The 20212-nt window shown below is 37.6% G+C and overlaps 1 protein-coding gene across 1 annotated transcript in view; it reads right to left on the bottom strand.

The window, feature by feature from the left end:
* Nucleotides 1-20212, bottom strand: part of LOC126457919 (T-cell activation inhibitor, mitochondrial-like) — a 318393-nt gene that overhangs the window by 177438 nt on the left and 120743 nt on the right. Inside the window, exon 5 of the mRNA XM_050094613.1 lies at nt 7195-7415. Coding sequence (XP_049950570.1) covers nt 7195-7415 — 221 coding nt within the window. The remainder of the gene's footprint in view (nt 1-7194; nt 7416-20212) is intronic.

The following is a 20212-nucleotide window of genomic DNA, read 5'->3' as shown; positions in this document are numbered from 1 at the left end:
TTGTGTGCAACACTGGCTCAGTTTCAAATACTGCAGTTCATGACCTAAGTAGAAAATAAACTAACACCAAATCACAGTAAGACTAAGTTTTTACAATTTCTAACACACATTCAACAAAATCTAACATTTTAATTTTACAGAATGGGCATATGATCAGTGAAACTGATTAGTTCAAATTTCTAGGTGTTCAGATAGATAGTAAACTGTCGTGGAAAGCTCATGTTCAGGATCTTGTTCAAAGACTTTATGCTGCCATATTTACTATTTGTACGGTATCTGAAGTAGCTGATAGTTCAACACGAAAATTAGTCTACTTTGCTTATTTTCATTTGCTTATGTCATATGTCCCATTCTAAAAGGAGCAGGTCAATAGACACACAAATAAACACAAACATACACACAAAATTCAAGCTTTTGCAACCAACGGCTGCTTCGTCAGGAAAGAGGGAAGGAGAGGGAAAGACAAAAGGATGTGGGTTTTAAGGGAGAGGGTAAGGAGTCATTCCAATCCCGGGAGCGGAAAGACTTACCTTAGGGGGAAAAAAGGACATGTATACACTCGCGCACACACACATATCCATCCGCACATACACAGACACAAGCAGACATTTGTAAGGGCAAAGAGTTTGGGCAGAGATGTCAGTTGAGGCGGAAGTACAGAGGCAAAGATGTTGTTGAAAGATAGGTGAGGTATGAGTGGCGGCAAATTGAAATTAGTAATTAGTGGAGATTGAGGCCTGGTGGATAATGAGAAGAGAGGATATACTGAAGGGCAAGTTCCCATCTCCGGAGTTCTGACAGGTTGGTGTTAGTGGGAAGTATCCAGATAACCTGGACGGTGTAACACTGTGCCAAGATATGCTGGCTGTGCACCAAGGCATGTTTAGCCACAGGGTGATCCTCATTACCAACAAACACTGTCTGCCTGTGTCCATTCATGCGAATGGACAGTTTGTTGCTGGTCATTCCCACATAGAAAGCTTCACACTGTAGACAGGTCAGTTGGTAATAACGTGGGTGCTTTCACACGTGGCTCTGCCTTTGATCGTGTACACCTTCCGGGTCACAGGACTGGAGTAGGTGGTGGTGGGAGGGTGTATGGGACAGGTTTTACACCGGGGGCGGTTACAAGGGTAGGAGCCAGAGGGTAGGGAAGGTGGTTTGGGGATTTCATAGGGATGAACTAAGAGGTTACGAAGGTTAGGTGGACGGCAGAAAGACACTCTTGGTGGAGTGGGGAGGATTTCATGAAGGATGGATCTCATTTCAGGGCAGGATTTGAGGAAGTCGTATCCCTGCTGGAGAGCCACATTCAGAGTATGATCCAGTCCCGGAAAGTATCCTGTCACAAGTGGGCCACTTTTGTGGTTCTTCTGTGGGAGGTTCTGGGTTTGAGAGGATGAGGAAGTGGCTCTGGTTATTTGCTTCTGTACCAGGCCGGGAGGGTAGTTGCGGGATGGGAAAGCTGTTGTCAGGTTGTTGGTGTAATGGTTCAGGGATTCCGGACTGGAGCAGATTAGTTTGCCATGAAGACCTACGCTGTAGGGAAGGGTCCGTTTGATGTGGAATGGGTGGCAGCTGTCATAATGGAGGTACTGTTGCTTGTTGGTGGGTTTGATGTGGACGGATGTGTGAAGCTGGCCATTGGACAGTTGGAGGTCAACGTCAAGGAAAGTGGCATGGGATTTGGAGTAGGACCAGGTGAATCTGATGGAACCACATCCTTTCGTCTTTCCCTCTCCTTCCCTCTTTCCTGACGAAGCCGTTTGGTAAGTCACCTCATCTTTGTTTTTATATATAATTTTTCCCACGTGGAATGTTTCCCTCTATTATATATTACTGTCATTTCTTGTTAACAATATTAGCTTATTCCCAAGAATAAGCAGCTTTCACTCAGTTAATACTTGGCAGAACTGAAACCAGCATTTGGATCGGGCTTCCGTAACTCTTGTGCACAAAAGTGTGCAGTATACTGCTGCATCCATTTTCAATAAGCTACCATTCGAATTAAAAAATCTTAGCAGTAATCCACGCGCTTTCAAATCAAAACTGAAGAGTTTGAGTTCCTTGAAACAGTAAGCTGATTCTTGTTGTATTGTTGTTTGCATTTACTTAACCTTATGGATTGACTTTTTTCTGGTTCATAAACATTTTATTTTTATCTGTTATTACCTTTATGTTGTAATTTCAGGTACTGACACATTCCATGACCTTGGAGATTTGGTCCTAAATTTGGTCCATTGGAACTTGACATGGAAATAAATGAATAGTCATGATATGCAAAAACTGGTGTTGCAATCATTCTCATGAAATTTCAATCACCAACTTTTTCCTCCAAATGTGAAAATATTTTGTTGGTGCACCTGCATAGGGGGAAATAATCATCATAATAAAATAAGAGAAATCACAGCTCACATGAAAAATTTAATTCCTTCCCTCCACGTGCAGTTCGAGAATGGAACTGCAGAGAAATAGCTAGAAGGTGATTCAATGAACCCTCTGCCAGGCACTTAACTGTGAATTGCAAAGTAGTCTTGTAGATATAAACTACATCTGTCACAATTTTATTCCCTCTGGAACATCACAAAATGCTGCCGCAACTACCTGATGATACTGACAACACATTAATCCAGTCATTATATCAATTTCTGAGGCACGAACTGGAGCATGTTACTTAGCCGAAGCTGTGCCTCACTATTTTGGTCACTACTGCGATTCCCACAACACTCTCAACATTACTGGTTTTAACATTTGTTCTTCTTGCATACTGTCTATGTAAGCAATGACATTTTCAGTGTCTCTGTGCAATATCTCCCACAGAGCATATATCTCCTCTGCAAGCATATGAAAACTGTAATGAGCCTTATGTTTATAATACTTGCATGTCTTGTAACATTATGCTGGTATTCATGCTAACTTACGGTGTCTCAAATATCTAAGATTGTCGTCACATTTATGTGAGCTGTTACAGAACATCCCTTGTAATTTTGTAGATGTAATTGTAAGACTCTCATAGATTATTTAAATTTAAATTGGAATGAAAATCATAGCACCTAGCCAGACAAAAAAGGAGGCTCGTAGTTCGTATTGCATGAAAAGAACAAAATGACCATTCTGTTAATCAAGTTTAATAAAACACTTATAAGTCATGACATTACACCAATTTACACCAGAGCCACTTTATGTAAAAGATCATACAATACATAATGTCTTAAAAAATTTTACGTGCTATGGATTAGAAGTGAAATTGGAGCAGGCACAAGCAAAAATATTTGGCAATGTGTGCAACTGAAGAACTACTATGTTAGCTCAAGGCCGATCTCAAACCTCTGGTTTCCAGGAATATTTTCAACTTTATTTCTCATTTTGTGTCTAATGAAATAGAAATAATACAACACAGGCATTGGTGGAAAAATCACTCAACTCACCAGCATGTGTTGTGAACTTAACAAATACATCATTTCCTGATAGAGTTTATCATTCTGAATAGGGGGATAAATTATAACTTCCCAACAAAGATAAGTGATTAGGTGTCCAAAAAATTTATTGGCAAAGAGAAAAGTGAATGTGAAATTGCAAAGGCACCCAAATTTGTACAAGCCAGTATGGTGGTTACCGTGTGAAAGTATTTGTGTGCCAAAATAATGTAACTGTAACTAGAGTAATATGTCAGTGTTAATTAATTATGATGAACACACTGCTAAAGTAAAAATAAAAAATTTGAAGAAAATGATTTTGTAGAAGTAAAGACTTTTGCCAATGAAATGAGAATGACCATTAACAACTCGAATGTACTGCTAAACTCAAACTGGAGAGAAGAAAGTCCAATAATGATCAACCCTAAAATGCCTTTCTTAAAAGCACAGATCAAGCTGCACAAAGATAATGCCCATATTCGTCCCACTATTGGTGCGTGGAAGAGCCCAAACTATTACGTAAACAGGTTGTGCCAACCAAAGATTAAAGAACTTTACACATTTCACAAACCATATAGTTTAAAAAATAGTTAGGAAATGATTCAGGCCATAAAAGATATTGTTTTACCAGAAAATAGTACATTACTTACTTCTGACATAAATAGCCTATACAAAAATGTATCCATTGAGGATTGTGTTTCGAATTTGTCTGCATTTGAGCTTACAAAATTAACACTACCTTTTAACTATTTCTCTTTCAATCAAAAAAACATACTGTCAAAACAAGGGATTGACAATAGATTCAAGTCTCTCAGATATACTCTCAAAGATTTTCATGAACAAATTAGAAGGCAAATTTCTCCAAACCAATAGTGAACTGTGCAAGAAAATCTTTTTATACAGGAGACATGTAGTCAACATTTTAAAATTCTTCAGTGGTAGTGTAGAATGAATTGCAGAGATGGATGTTCCTTTAAATTCCTTGTGTGCTAAAGAATGTTTATGAAAGAACTGGAACAAAACAGTTCACTCAATTTTCTTGACCTAATGGTCTAGGTTCGAGCCTTGTACCCAACATCTTTTGCAATTCAATCACCTCTGACATAATTATTCCAGCAGATGATTTTATCCATGATCACAGCATGCTAAGTTTCAATTAGATCAGGAAGATAAGAATAGAGAAATTGGCATCATTATTCAGATATGCAAGGCGAATGGCTACAGGGAAAGTGATAATAGAAAGATTGGTGAAAAAGTGTTTAGGAAAATAGAAAATAAAAATCCTTTGTAGATTTAATACTAATAAAATATCTCTGCCATATTATGGTTCATTACCTGAAAAAGTTACAAATGATTTCAGAAAACAGAACATACAGGCAGGTTTCCAGACAATAAAAAGTTAGGGCAATTTCTACACCTCAGTTTGGAACACCCTAAATTAATTAACTGTAATGCAGGAGTACATACAATTAAATACAGTTCATGCAGCTGCTACTATATTTTGCAGACAAACAGAGAAATTGGAAAACAGTTTAGGGAACATGGCTACATAAGCAACGGCCCCTGGGAGCACATCTACAACAGCATAACCATAAGCTAATAGAAATGGAAAAATAGCTTACTGCACACTGAGAATAAGAGTAATAATTTAGACACATTATAAGAGTTAGAAATTTACAATGACAAACATTAAACTCTTGCTAGTGTGATGAATGAACACCCAAAAAATACCTGGGACTGATTTTTTGGAATATTTGATGGATTGCTTCTCAGTCAAAATGAATAAGACGCTTACTTTCCTGAATTACTTTGGAAACCTATGATTTAATTCTCAATCAAAATGAATAAGGCGCTTACTTTACTGAGTCGCCTCAGGAACATACGATTTAATTCAATCTCTTTTCAAAGTTTCTTGTTCTTAGAGCCAAAATATCTTCATGAAATAATAAATCTATTACAGTGACCTGATGTGAGTAACATATTGCGCTTCGTAAAGTAAGTGATCCACATTTTATGTATGAACTTAATATGTGCTATGGTCCTATCATAAAACACATATTTGTATATTAGACAAATAAGTTATTGCAGGATGTGTAGGCATTTTTATACAGGATTTCTTCAACTTTTACTTTTACACATATTTATAATGAATACAAACAATTTTATCCTGTAATGTTGTTCAGTATATTCCTTGTAAAAAAATGCCAGTGATCTGGATTGTGGACCACTGAATAATGTCAGGTTTTTGAATCATGTATACTAAGTTGTTTAATTAACCAGTACTTTCCACATAAGCCATGGAAAGAGATGGCACTCTGCAGACATACTGGGGTCCAATCCCCTCTAACGGATGCCATGTCTTCTTCTGCAGTGCAGACTGTTTGGCTTGACACTACAGTTCTAGCCTTATGCCTGTAGGTCATTTGTTGGCATTAAGTTTTTAATTGACAAAGCTTAAGATTCAATTGATGAAACATGACAGGTATGTCAAAGTTGTGTTGTACATACGTACTCTATGGTATGTATCAGAGGTTCACATTTTATTACTCCTTACTGTTCTGACTGACCATTAAAAGACTCTAGTAGTATCTACCATATACAAAAATAAATTTTGTTCATTTATCAGGCCATGATATGATGGGACAATCCACAAACACACCATGACAAGAAACGACAAAGAAATTCACAAAAACCAAGCAAATATTTTTGAGTAACCTTACAGCATTTTAAAGCTTATTAGATACTTACTGACTTAAATAGTTTTAAACATAATAGGTAATAGTGTGCTGCGACCTGCCAGTTGACTTCATTATTCAATTTCAACTTTCTTAACCAAATATTAATTATAAAATTGGCATAGCTCATTAAACAGAACGTGACATACCAATTTAACCACTTATCATTCTGTCAGCTGCCTAAGCATGTGGTTAAAAATCACGTGTAATTCCAACTCTGATGAAACCTAGGGAGTTCTTTATCCCCTCTTGAAATTATGAAGCTGCATTTAATATTTTATTTAAAGAGAACAGGAAAGTTCATTTTGTCAGTGGTTTTTGTAGTACACAGGTATTTTGCTATAACTGTAAGAGCTGGTAAATTGAAAAATTTCTAATTTACATCATAATAGCACAATCAATACAGAATGTATGAACCTATAATTCTCATTTTGGCCCCATGGTGAACAGTCCATCCATATTGCACTCAAAGGATGTCCCCTTGTTCTTGTTGTTCAAGTTTCAAACATTAATGTTATCCTGTGAGCAGCTCCACTCAATCAAGCATCACCAGGCCTTTACACCATCACTTTGGCACTATATGAGGCACTCTCACTGCATTGCTTCAGAACAATGCAAGGCCAGAGCCACTACCTCAGAACAATGCAAGGCCAGAGCCACTACCTGTTTTGTAATACATACCTATTTTGATATATGGTGTCTATTCTTTTGGACATATCCAAAAGAACACAAACCTTATGTGATTTACTGGCCATACAACCATGACGACCAAAGATCCACTCTTCTCTTTTTGCTCTACTCTTCTGTAACTGGAGCTGCCTGAGCTCTTATTATAACTGCACATACACCAAGTAATATTACCACATCATCATCACTACCTCTAAACTTCTATTAATGCACACACATAACATTTTGAGATAAAATTTAAAAAGTCTGAATATAATACTAGATAAAGTGGGTACAGTGCACTTAAACAGGAAAAACAAAATTTCTTAAGTAAAACCATAGTTGAAATCAGAACAAATACTGTATAAATATTCAACCTTGTAGAGCGCCAACAATTTCAGGATGGTTTCGTACCAACGCCTGGAAACTTTGTAAGCAACCACGAAAGTGTGTCACATTCCAGCCACAGTCCCACAATATTGCTTTAAGGCCCAAAGATTTTCTTAATGTATCCTGTAGTCTTACAATTTCTGTTCTTACAGGCTTTCTAGCAGCCAGCTTCTCTCGAGCCACAGTTACATTTTCCTCCAGCCAGGACCTACAAAAATTTAAAAATTTGTACATTTTGTACACTGACAAGGAGAAGGGACAGGATGATAGGACATCAGTTAACACATCGTGGAATTACTTCCATGGTACTAGAGGGAGCTGTAGAGGGCAAAATCTGTAGAGGAAGACAGAGACTGGAATACATCCAGCATATAATTGAGGATGTAGATTGCACGTGTTATTCTGAGATGGAGAGGTTGGCACAGGAGAGGAATTCGTGGCAGGTCACATCACACCACTCAGAAGACTGATGACCCGATGTATATTTTCCGAGTCATCAGTCTTCTGAGTGGTGTGATGTGACCTGCCACGAAATCCTCTCCTGTAGCAACCTCTTCATCTCAGAATAACACATGCAATCTACATCCTCAATTATTTGCTGGATATATTCCAATCTCTGTCTTCCTCTACAGTTTTTGTCTCTACACTGTGTAACACACAGGCATTTAACTCACAACTGATAACAAGTCACTGCAAGCTGAAAATATTTACAGCAAAATCATAAACCATAACAGGCAGCAATTCAAATTATACTGAAAGCACTATTAAGTTTGTCTGTAATTAAAAATGAGCAAAACTATCTTAGCTTGCTCTGAAGGACTGAAGCAACCATTATGTAATTTATTAACTAAACACACCATCTTCCAGAAAGCTGTATGACTTAACATATACACGAATAAAATAACGAGACCTTAGATAAACACAAAATCAGCACTTAGCAGTACAAGTGCAGGAAACTGCTGTCTGCAGTTTGTAGACCCTGTGGATTACTGAGATCTGTCACTTACTTTATTATTAAGAGAAAGTTCAAATTTCCAAAACAGTAAAGTGATTAGGTCAGAAACAGTAAGGTTGCGGATGTAAACAGATGGCTGTACTCTTAGCACTCACATTCTCTAAAGTCAGGGACCAACAAAATGTAACCAATTAATGTTGAAACCTGTTTTTGTGAGTTTACAATACACTCTAAATGGAGCAATGGAAAATAGGAAATGGAGAAATTTTCTATGAATATAAAAATAATGCATCTCATTCACACCATGTTTAAAAAATATTGGGAGAATTCTTCATGATAGAATTTCCTTGATGTCAGAAGAAATTCTAAGTGTGGGGGAAATTTTTGTAACCATACCAAACATTTCTTCTGTGTAAATATTGTATTACAAGTAAGACTGACAAACCATGCTACTAAGAGTTTAATGCAGACCTGATTTCATTTATACCTACTGTTTAAGAAAAATAGGAATAGTCTGAGAGAAGTGGCTTCTGGTGCACAAATAAAGCCAAACTGGAAACGTTATTTAGGACAAGGGGGTTGAGCAATGCTTTTCATCATGAGTTCACGTAAACTCGACTGCATTACGGGATTACTAATCAAAGAGCAGTAGCAATGCTACAAGAGGAACATTATGCATCATGGAGAAAATTAATGTTAAAGTCCTGAGAGCATACAATGGGAGAAGAGACAGGCAATGTATTACTCCTGTGAAACCTCACTGCATGACCACAATCAGAAAATGAGGGATATTAGAGCATATGTGGAGGTGTACGACTAGCATCATTCCCACACTCCATTTGCAAATGGGACAGAAAGGTGGGAAAATGGCAATGGTACCATAATTATGCTCCACTTGCAGAGTTTAGATGTAGATGTAGATTTTTAGGTCACAGTTTTGGTTGATCTGCTATCTAAGATCTTCAGAAATACTAGATAATACGGCAAATATTGTACTACTTGTCAGTAATATAAGGTGTAGCTAAATAATTACATGAGAAAATAAAAATTGAGAGTAAAATTAGACAAGTGATGGTACTGTTGATACTAGCATTCATACCCATGATACTAATGTCTTTATATGCATAAAGTAATATACCAGAATTTAAAATATAGCTTTTCCCTAAAGAGCAGTGAAGTCACTGAACACAGTAACAATCTCTTCTGTTCTCCTTAATAACACAACCATACAGCATTTCTCTTATTCTGAAGGCAGCTGAATCTCCACAGAGTCACTCATTTGCCCACTATTTTGGAACAACTCTTTTCACTCACCAGAGGTCAGCCTGGACAGAACACTGTACAATGGAAGCCTAACTGGCCCTGTGAATGTTTGTTATACAGCATCCAACTCATCTTGCTGAGCACCCATCTCTATAGCTTACTTTCAGACACTGTCCTGTCCAGTACATGAAACTATACTGGGAGGTCACAAATGAAGTGAAAATCATTAAGCACTCACCACTGTGTAGAATAGAGTCATTGAGGATGAACAGTGTATAGATGGATTGAAAGCTCAGCATAACACGAACTTTTTCCAATGCTTAAGTGCATGCTCTGCTGAGTTCATTACATATCACTTTGCTGATAATAAGGTCAGCTCCTGGAGCAGCTGGTACCTGAGTCCCCAGAAGAAACTGTACGCACCAAATTTCTACATAAGATGTATGTTTGGGGGTTTGTAATGAGTTCAGTGACAGCCACTTGATCTAAACATTCATGCAGTTGCTTGTGAAGGTCATGGTTATCCTATAATGCACATGAATTGATACATGACTGACTGTATGGTTGTGCTGCGTGGGAAAGGATATAACCTTTTAGCACTATGGCACCAGTGCCAAATATATTCCTCCACATGAAATCTGAATTCACTGACATTCTACAGTAGTACCAAATCAATCTTACAGCTGAACTTTCCTCTTTCTTCTTCAATCTTTTTGACCCTGGTGAGGCCTTTGGAGCAGAAGAGGAGGGGAATTGGGGAAGTACTTAAGAGACTTGTTAATTCCCTGAGAAACTGATGGTAAGTCTCCCCCGACCCAGGGTTCTGGGTGACTTTTCCAAACTCTACTCCTTTTTCTAAACTCACCAGCCCTTTTCCTTCACCCCTCTACCTTCTCCTTCAACCCTTCTGCTGTAAGGAGTCACTGGCTCTGAAAGCTTGCAAGCTGTAATATCTTTCTTGTGTGTGTTCTCCTGCTGCTTCTTGGTGAGTAGATTTTTAATCTATCCGCTTACACTGTATCTTCAAAAATTGATTATTTTCATGAATACTAATTTTTGTAGTTCCTACATAGACCTGATTACAAAAATTTTATTACTCATGAGTTTGATTTCATCACTTTCTTTGTATGTTTCTAATAACAACTCCAATTTTTACTCCATTTTGTCCAGAATTCTGGGAAAAACTGTTAAAATTACAATCATTAATATGCTAGAATTTTAATTATAAACTGAGATGTTTATTTCACTTTTGAGTATCTCCACCACTGATAGCTATTTTATTGAACTGTGATCAACCATCATAATTAGCACAACAACTATAAGTCAAATAGAACTATGGGTTATGCAAAATGGATTCCCTTGGTAGAGTTGAAAGAGGAAGTGTGGAATGAGATACGGCACAGGAGACTTGGTATGGATTTTCACATCTGTGCAGAAAGTGGGACTATCAGAAAATATATATGTTGCACATGTTGCTGGGTGCAATCTGATCTTTGCAACCAAGATCTTGCATTGAAAAATTTATTATTTGCTCAGTGACCAGTTTCAACATATCTAGCTGTCATCTTTGGGTATTCTGTAGTATTACAAGGTGAATCCAGAAAGTAAGTTTCCTCATTTTTTTAAAAAAAAAAGACAACATAGTTACAGGAAAAACTTTATTGACAACAGGTACAGCAATTTTTGAGCTATTTTTCAACAGTCACTGAAAGAAATGAGACACCTGCCTTGCCATATCGTGGGATCAATTTCTATAATCCTGAGACGTAGAAGTATCCTGTCTGTGAATGGAACCAGTGTGTGACAGTCATCTTCAGCTCTTCATCATCGTCAAAACACTGGCCAGAGGACAGGAATTTCTTTAGGTCCAAGAAAAGATGGAAACTGGGGGGGGGGGGGGGGGGGGGGGAGCAAGAACAGGACTGTATGGTGGGTGATCAAACAGCTCCCAGCAAAATTTTTTCAAAACAGCTGTTGTGCGCCAATCCATATGAGGAAGAGCATTGTCACAGAGCAGCACAACACCTGCAGTAAGCATTCCATGCCTTTTGTTCTGAATGGCAAAGTCACATCACTTTCTGCACCGACACTTATCCGTTTGGATTTTGTCTTGACCAGAGATCCACTGTGATGTCAATGCATTGACTGCAGCTTGATTTCCAGTGTCAAATGAGAAATCCATGTCTCATGCCCATAACAATTCTGTTGAGGAACTCCTCACCGTCAGCATGATACCACTACAGAAATGTCGGTGGTGCTTCAAAGCATTTTGTTTTGTGCTCAGGTGTCAGGTTTTTCAGCACCCATCTGGCACACAATTTCTTAAACATCAGGTGCTTAGCGGCAATTTCCTGCTACAAGGATCACAAAATATGTGGAAAATGGCTGCTGAGCTGCGTAATGATCATGAAGCTATGTTTCTCGAAGATGTGCTGTGCCCCCCCCCCCCCTCCCCCGCCCAGCTCAACCAGGTGATTGGGTGTGATCACTGATGAAGGACAGTTGCCCACTGCACTCTTCAACACAGACACACTTATGAGCTTCGGAAAAAAAGTCTACACCAGCAACGCATTATGTGTTTGTTCATGATGTTCCGTCCGTAGACCTGACAGAGCTGAGGGGAATTTCGAAGGCCATTATTTTTTGTGCATTAGGGAACTTTATCACTGACCAAACCTCACAGGTGGCGGGAGAATGAATCAGAGATAACACTTCTGGACCCTGCTGATGTAGTACTGGCATCTGTCAAGCTGGCATTTGATTGTCACACCAACAGATCTATTGCACATGTGCAATTTTCCTGGCCAAATACATCTACTTTAAAGGAAACAACATTGAGAAACTTACTTTCTGGATGCACCTCGTATTTCCACAATACCTTTCAAAACCAGTCACTGAGGAAATACAAAATTTTTCAATACATGAACTTGGCTGCAAAAATTCTTATTTATCACTATCAGAAAAGTTACTCACTTAGGGCACATCATTGTTTGTCAGACATCCCACATGATGTTCAGGGTTTTGATCTTTCATCAAGAAAACAAAAGCACAGACACACCATACATGTCCTCCATATGAGATGCTATGGCAGTCCAGAGATGCGGATCAGTGCTGGGAGGTTAAATGAAACTGAAGACCCACTCAATGACCATGAAGCCTCAATGGTATGGACAACCTTCTATGCTCATCATAGTGAAGAGGACATAACATGGCCAGAACATGAGGATCTGCTAGCACTATCATACAGAGGACCACTGGCAACATCTAGATCCAGGGTGCTGTAGTTGACTCCAATAAGAACTTCTTTACGAGTGGATCACTGTTTCTTCAAGAGAGGGAGCAATGCTGCAAGCTGTGTGCATGCAGTGTAGTGTAGTGATTAGCATTGCTGGCTGGCATGTTGCAAGTTGCCAGTTCAAACTCAACCATCATTAATTATTTGTTATTTAGCAATCACATTTCTAGAAAGTTCTTGAAATATCTTATGCTTGCAATGTTAGCACATTGTATAAATAGCTGCACTCTCTGACCAGGAGATCAGTTTTGGCTGTATATTTGTGTCAGTGACAAACATGCTTTCAATTCTACATATTTTACTTTACTGATGACCATGCCTTTGCATTTGTACTTGATTGTTGTTTGATGTGACAGCATTCCTGTCTCCTGTTTCAGTCAATCATACCACAACACTCCATTTGAAACTAAAAACAATCATAGGTTCTTTCAATTTACTCACATGCCATCTCCTCAGTTTTAACTTTCTGTTAATTTTCCAGTTTTAATCTGCAACTCATAAGGAGCAAATGATGGTCAAAGTCCACATGTGTCCCTGGAACTGTTTTGTACTTAATAATCCAGTTTTAAAATCTTTGTCTTACCATTACATAACCTGTATGAAACATTCTGGCATCTCCAGATCTCTTCTATACATACAACCTTATTTCATGATTCTAACTCACATGTTTACAAAGATTAAATGGAGCTCTATGCAAAATCTGCTAGGTCCATCTCATTCTTTTCACACAGTCCATGTTTTATTATTTTTCTTTCTCTTCCTTTTCCTACAATCACATTCCAGTCCCCCATCACAACTAAATCTTCACCTGCCTCAATAACCTGAATTATTTCTTTTGACTCGTCAGAAACTTTCACTCTCTTCATTATCTGGGAACTACCAGGCATGTATACTGGTACTGATGTGGTGAGTGTGGACTTTGTGTATGTCTTGGCTATGATAATGTATTCAGTTACTGTTCACAGTAATTCATTTACATGCCCACTTTTCTTACACATTATTAGACCTACTCCTGCATTAGCCATATTAGGTTTTGTGTAGAAAATCTTCTTGTAATTTAACCAGAAATTCTTTTCTTCCTTCTTCATTAATTCACATGATGTACCTTTAACTTATCCATTTTTCTTTTAAAGTTCTGCAACCTACTTACACAGTTAAGGAATCTAACATAAAAACTGAGACCTGAATGCTAGATTTGTTTTTGCTTTGGATGAAAATGTTCTCCTGAGTAGGCCCCATTAGGAGATCCAAATGGGGTTATACATTTTACCTCCAGAATATTTTATCTCAGAGGGTGCCATCAGTAAATTTGTAATCGTCATTCTAAATGGATTCTGGAACATAAACAACCTGTTTGAAATGTATCCACAAGCTAGAATCACAAGAATTGACTTTCTGCAAATTATTCTTTCAGAAAAAAATATCATCGTCATTTGCCTAATTGATCAGTGGCTATACATTCTATAACAGTTTTAAATAAAATAGAAAATTTTAGGGTGTGTAGAGTTATGATGGCAGAATATTATCATCATCTCAATATACAGGATTCCAGGTAGTGATGCAACCAAATTATATTTACGTAAATTCCAGTGCCTCCTACATAAACTCACAAAAAAAGAAAAAATGTAGCTTCTGATGATTTTAACACAGATACAATGAGGAAAACAAGCAGGTCAACTAGATTTATTGACTTAAATCAAGACTCTGGTTTTAACCTAAATTTTACTGATTTTAGCAGGGTAAATGAGTGAACAGCAACATGCAGAGACAATACTTTAATAAATTACACATTTAATAACATTGATGAATTCTCTTTGAACTTAGAAATGTCATACCTTGATGCTTATCAAATTACTGAAAATAAAGAATATGGAAGAAGAAATTTTCATGAAAAGATATTTCAGTAATGAAAACAATCACAACGTTCTTCTCAAATGGGACTTCTACAGATTTCACAGTCACAGACTACAGGAGATTAGAGTACATATTAAAAAAGCTATTTCAATAAGCACATGTAAAAAAGATTGGTCTGGTTGATTGTTTGTCAATGAAGATTTTATACCACTGCCATCAACAAGTTCCAGTCAGCAATCTAGATACCCAGTGAAACTGTGAAGCTTTTGTCAATTGCAAAGAACTACTCAAGTTATGAAGGACATACCAGTAACAACCATAAGCATTCTAGGTGATCAAGGAGAACATTGGATATCCATGTGACATCAACAGCCACAACTCACGCCTAGATCAACATTCATGTGAACAGCTGAAACAATCCAGGATATCTACAGTTCTTGTGCAAATACTGAAAGATACTGTGAAGTTGGTAGCTTATGCTTCCAGAGTTCTCTCCAAGTCCAAGATGAGCTGAGTGCTTTGCAGTTGCTTGGGTCATCAACACATTACGACAATATTTATTCACTGTTATGACAGACCAATGTTCTCTATCATACCTGATTAGCCTGAAGGATCTGTAGGGTCAATTGGCAAGATGGGCACATAGGCTTCAGTAGTAAAATGTCACAGTGGTAAACGAAAACTAACACAAACACAAGGATGCCAACGGCCTTTCAAGGAATCCTTTGCTGCAACACAGCAGAATGGATGAAATCTCAATAAATGACACTAGTGCTGAACAGAGGGACTGATGAAAACCCTTCAAGCCTTGATGATGGGGCAACCAACCAAAGGAGAATTCCAATTAATAAACAGAACACTGTACATAAGGAACTATTATCCAATAGATCAGAAATGGTTGCTTGTCATTCCTGCTCATCTAAGGCCAGCTATCCTAAAGTATTTCCATGACGCTCCAACAACTGAACACACAGCATTCACGACAACTCTGTCTAATCAGACACTGGTATAACTGGGTATGCCTTCACTGATCCATTAAACACTGTATGACCCCCTGTAAGGAATGCCAGTGACAGAAACAAGTGCCCCAACTACCCCCAGAACACCTAATATCAATTCTACTTGCAGCAGTGGCATTCCAGTGGATTGGAATTGAAGTTCTGGGGAGGTTCTTGAAGTTGAAAAATTGAAATCAATGAATAATAGTTTGCACTGACTACCTCATCTACTACACTGTTACCACAGCTGTGCTGAAGATCCAGCAACTGCAAAGATTTCTTGTATGAGGCATCATTGTGAAGCACAGAGCACTCTATGCAATGATCTTGGATTGTGGAAATGTTTTTCTGTCAGGACTAGTTGAGGCAAAACAAACACTGTATCAGTGTAAGAGGTACAGAGGTGAGTGAGTGTGCCTGGGCTTACCCCAGTTCACTATTGCCAGTGCCACATTGTCATAGTGTGATATGCTTAACAAACAAAGGACAATTAACAGTTGCAAGTCTCCACTTGATCAGTGCAACATTTTGGTTAAAATCGACATCTTTATGAAAAACTGAAACTGCTAAACATTAGACTCAGAAATCTCAAAATTTGTATGTAACCTCAGTTTCATGTAAAAACATTAAAATATGACATCAAAAGCTACCTCTACTAGTTTTCGAGTTATTTACTAAAAAACAAATGTGGGATGAAAACAATCTTATTCATGGTAGATTAAGTATCATTTGCATTTGTAACAGAAAGTTATAATTACAGGATTCACTTACAATTACAAAATAATGCATTATGAACAGGATGACTGCCATGCTTGTAAATGCTATGAATGAGTTTTGTATAATGTGTTTCATGTGGATTAAAATATTCAATGCTTTGTGTTTCAATATTCATGACAAATGAAATGTTTTAAGTGCTTTTTGTACCAAATGAGGGCTTACGGCCATATCCGGTAGTACAAATAAAATTCAGTTAATACAGTTTACTGTCATGAGTTTTTTGATACAACACTTTGTCAGTGACTAAAGCCAACTTAATTGTATTTATAAGAACAATAAGAAGATTGTAAATTGTTAAATGACAAAGCTATTAATTAATACAAGTCCAAGGAAGGGGCCATTTAGATACTGCTACCTGTGTCTAATGTGTTTGATAGCACATGTTCCATTTGGTAGTTTGCTGTGCTCCTATATAAATACAACCTGAGAGGCAGTGGTAGGACACACACCGCACCAAGATATCAAACTGTCAGTATCTGTATGAAGTCAGAGCTGTGCAGATTTGAGTGCATTTTCAGTAAAAGTAGGAAGGGGACTCAAGGACTGTACACCACACCGGATCCCAAAGATTTCACGGAAGTACCTGTTTGTGTGCCACCTGTAATGTTGACAAAACTGCGTGGCAAGTAGTGAGATTATTTTCCAGTTTTATGGTGAGCAATTAACTTTTGGTGATTAGGAGTCACGGCGATAGACCACTTTACTTGGAACTTCACGTACATGTCACCTCTGAACTCTAAAAATGGTGCTGTTTCCAATAGTGATATTAGTTAACAATACTAAGGCTTATATTTTGTGAGTGTGGCCTTTTACAGAATATATCCATCAGTTAAAACTCAAAAACTTTTATTTGCTGTCATAGTTCCTGATCCCACTGAGTAAATAGCTAATAGGATCATTTTCTTTCAGTGAGTACAAAGACTCATGAGGACTTGCAGACTGGAAATTGTGGTCAGAATGTTCTCGATCGCTTTCTAGCTGATGGCAAAATACAGTTTTCAGGCTCTTGTAGACAGCGAAGGTAGGTGGAAAGCACACACGGACAATTTAAGAGTCTTTTCATAATGATAAAATGAAGTAATGAGCATATGATTATTAACTGCGGCCCCACACAGTGTCAGAGGTAATTACATGTTACAACACACAGAGGATGGCAACTGCCTATCACTCACACACTAATGGCCCCAGAGTGTTTTGGTATGATGGTGTAAGATAAGCTCTTGATGTACAGCTATGTCAAACAGAGAGGTTGGGATATAATACACCCAGAGTGACAATCACACGTAATACAGTGAAGGAAGACACTACAGGCTTCACATTGTTCTTTCCACTCAACAGTTGCAAAGGTGAAAGAATGATAGATATACTTTTCCTGTCTCAGCTAGATGATACTCACATGACTATGTGAAACACTTCATCATCATGACTGAATAAGCAAGACAGATACCTTGGACACAGCCTATGAACAGGCAAGAGAAGTCTGAAAGAGTTATAATACCAAGCAATGGCCAGTAAGATACAACAAGGCCACGAGGAACAAGACGGCCACCAGTATAGAAGTGTGTGATTCTAACTTGAGAAATAGTTATAGTTATGCTGTTAAAAAGGGAGTTTGTAAGAATTGTAACACTGAAATAACAACGCTAAAAGTTGGCGTAATGAATCTGCACAAATCAATAATTTTTCACAATGATAATGTAATATGAATGTGATATTTTCAGTAAATGATAAGGCTTTTTCTGTAACACTTCATGTTAACAACATGCCATCAAAATTTCAAATTGACATTTGTCAATTTCTATAATTTATCTACAGATGTAAAAGAAATTAGAATCATTGATACTACATGAATTTCAAGTTCACTATTTCGCTACAGCGATCAACAGGTACCAGTTAAACATCAGTTTCGTTAAAAATGTTGCACATAAGCAATTAACCAGACAGGCCAGATTCATAGTTGTCAGTTCTCAAAAAGCAACAAATTTGATCTCATCCATGCACTTGGTTTCTCCATTCATGAAAGAGTGAATCAGATTCATCCTGAAATTCTGATCTTAAAGCTGCAACACGTGTTGCAAAAATATGATAACTTTTTTCCAACTCAACAACTAGCATTGAAGATTATCAAGCACACATCTTGCTGAAGCTGAATGCTGCATCAAAATTTTACAAAGCACACAAAATTCCCTTGCATTACAGAATAAAGTCAAAACTGAATGGTATTATAGAATCCATAACTACCAATCACTGGACAACACCAATTGTAGTTGTACAGAAACCAAATGGCACATTATGGACCTGTGGAAACTTCAAAGTGACAATAAATGTGTAATCTATCATTGATTCTAATCCAATTCCAAAACCAGAAGAACTGATGTCTGAATTAGTGCATGTGTGTGGGAGGGGGGATGTGAAGGTGACCATATACTTCGCAAAACTTGATCTCAAGGAGTCCTATGTACAAATACCTTTGGATGACAACACACAAATATTCATGATCTCTACTGAAAGTTTGTTCCAGCATTATTTACTTAGGAAGTCTCCTTACATTGTGAACTACCTGGATGACATAACTTTCTAAGGCATATTTCCGGACCAGCCATTATGTGATATGGAAGCCGTCTTCAAGATTTTGCAAGCAGCCGATTTTAAATATAATAAAAGCAAATGCATACTCTGTCACCATAAAGTACAATACTTAGGAAACATTCTGTTTACTCACAGCATCAGGCCAATGCTGCTTCCTGCCAAAGATTTCGAGCAATTAAGTGTCATATTACAATAAATAAGTCACTATAGGAAGTTTATCCCACATGTTGCACCTATAAGTGAACCACTTCACAACTTCACAAATTATTAAGCAAAGGCACAAAATGGAACTGGAACAGTGAATGCCAACATGCATTCAAAAACCTGAAACAAAATTTGCTCAGTGCCAAATGTTTAACAACATATAACACACAAAACGTTGACAATAGCAGCCGATTCATCAAAATATGGAATTTGGCATTGCTCTGTTGCACTGACAATGTGGTTTTAAATGGCCAGCAGCATTTTCATCAAAAACACTGACAGTTGCAGTTAGATTGAGAAAGAAGCATTTGTTGTTATTTTTTCTGTTAAAAAGTGTCATATCTACAGCCACAAATTCATTCTACTCACAGTCCACAAGGCTTTTGTGGATATTTTTGAACCACATAGTACTATTCCATGGGACAGCTCAACAATTGCAGTGAGGGCACTACTTTTCTCCAATTATGACCATGAAATAATTTTTAGCACCACAGTGCAACACATGAATGCAGAGTTGCTTTCACAACTGCCAACTGAGCAGGACAAAAATTTTGATTTTTCAGGAGATGTATTTTTTCATTAGATTCAGTCAGTCAAGACACTGTGGAAAATTTTCAATTGAATTCTAACTTAACTGCAAAGCATGTGTCAAAGGTTCCAGTTTTATCTAACATTAAACAGTCCATTCAGGAGGAGTGACCTATAAATGGAAAGTTGATTAATAAGCTTTAAGTTAAATCTTATTTGGTATGAGACACACACACTCACAGTTACAAGGTGTCACTCTGGTACATTCAGAATCAGTAAAGGCACAAATGGTTTTTTGGAAGTGCTTAGATCCAAAAGAACTTCAAATGCCATACAAATGATACTAGGGCATAGTCCATGTCAAACATGTTGTCAGAGGGCACTGCTACAGCATAAGTATAGATACAGAGTTAATACCTGATGCTCACTAAATTCCACGTATGTCAAAAATACCAGTCAGCTCATCCTTGACAATTTGTCACAGGTTTTCTCCACTGAAGGACTGTGAAAGCAATAGTTGCTGGCAAAGACAATCAATTTTC

The sequence above is a fragment of the Schistocerca serialis genome, chromosome 2 (assembly GCF_023864345.2).
Source record: "Schistocerca serialis cubense isolate TAMUIC-IGC-003099 chromosome 2, iqSchSeri2.2, whole genome shotgun sequence".
Lineage (NCBI taxonomy): Eukaryota > Metazoa > Arthropoda > Insecta > Orthoptera > Acrididae > Schistocerca > Schistocerca serialis.
Note: the sequence above shows the minus strand (reverse complement) of the source record. Positions and strands in the feature narration are given on the sequence as shown.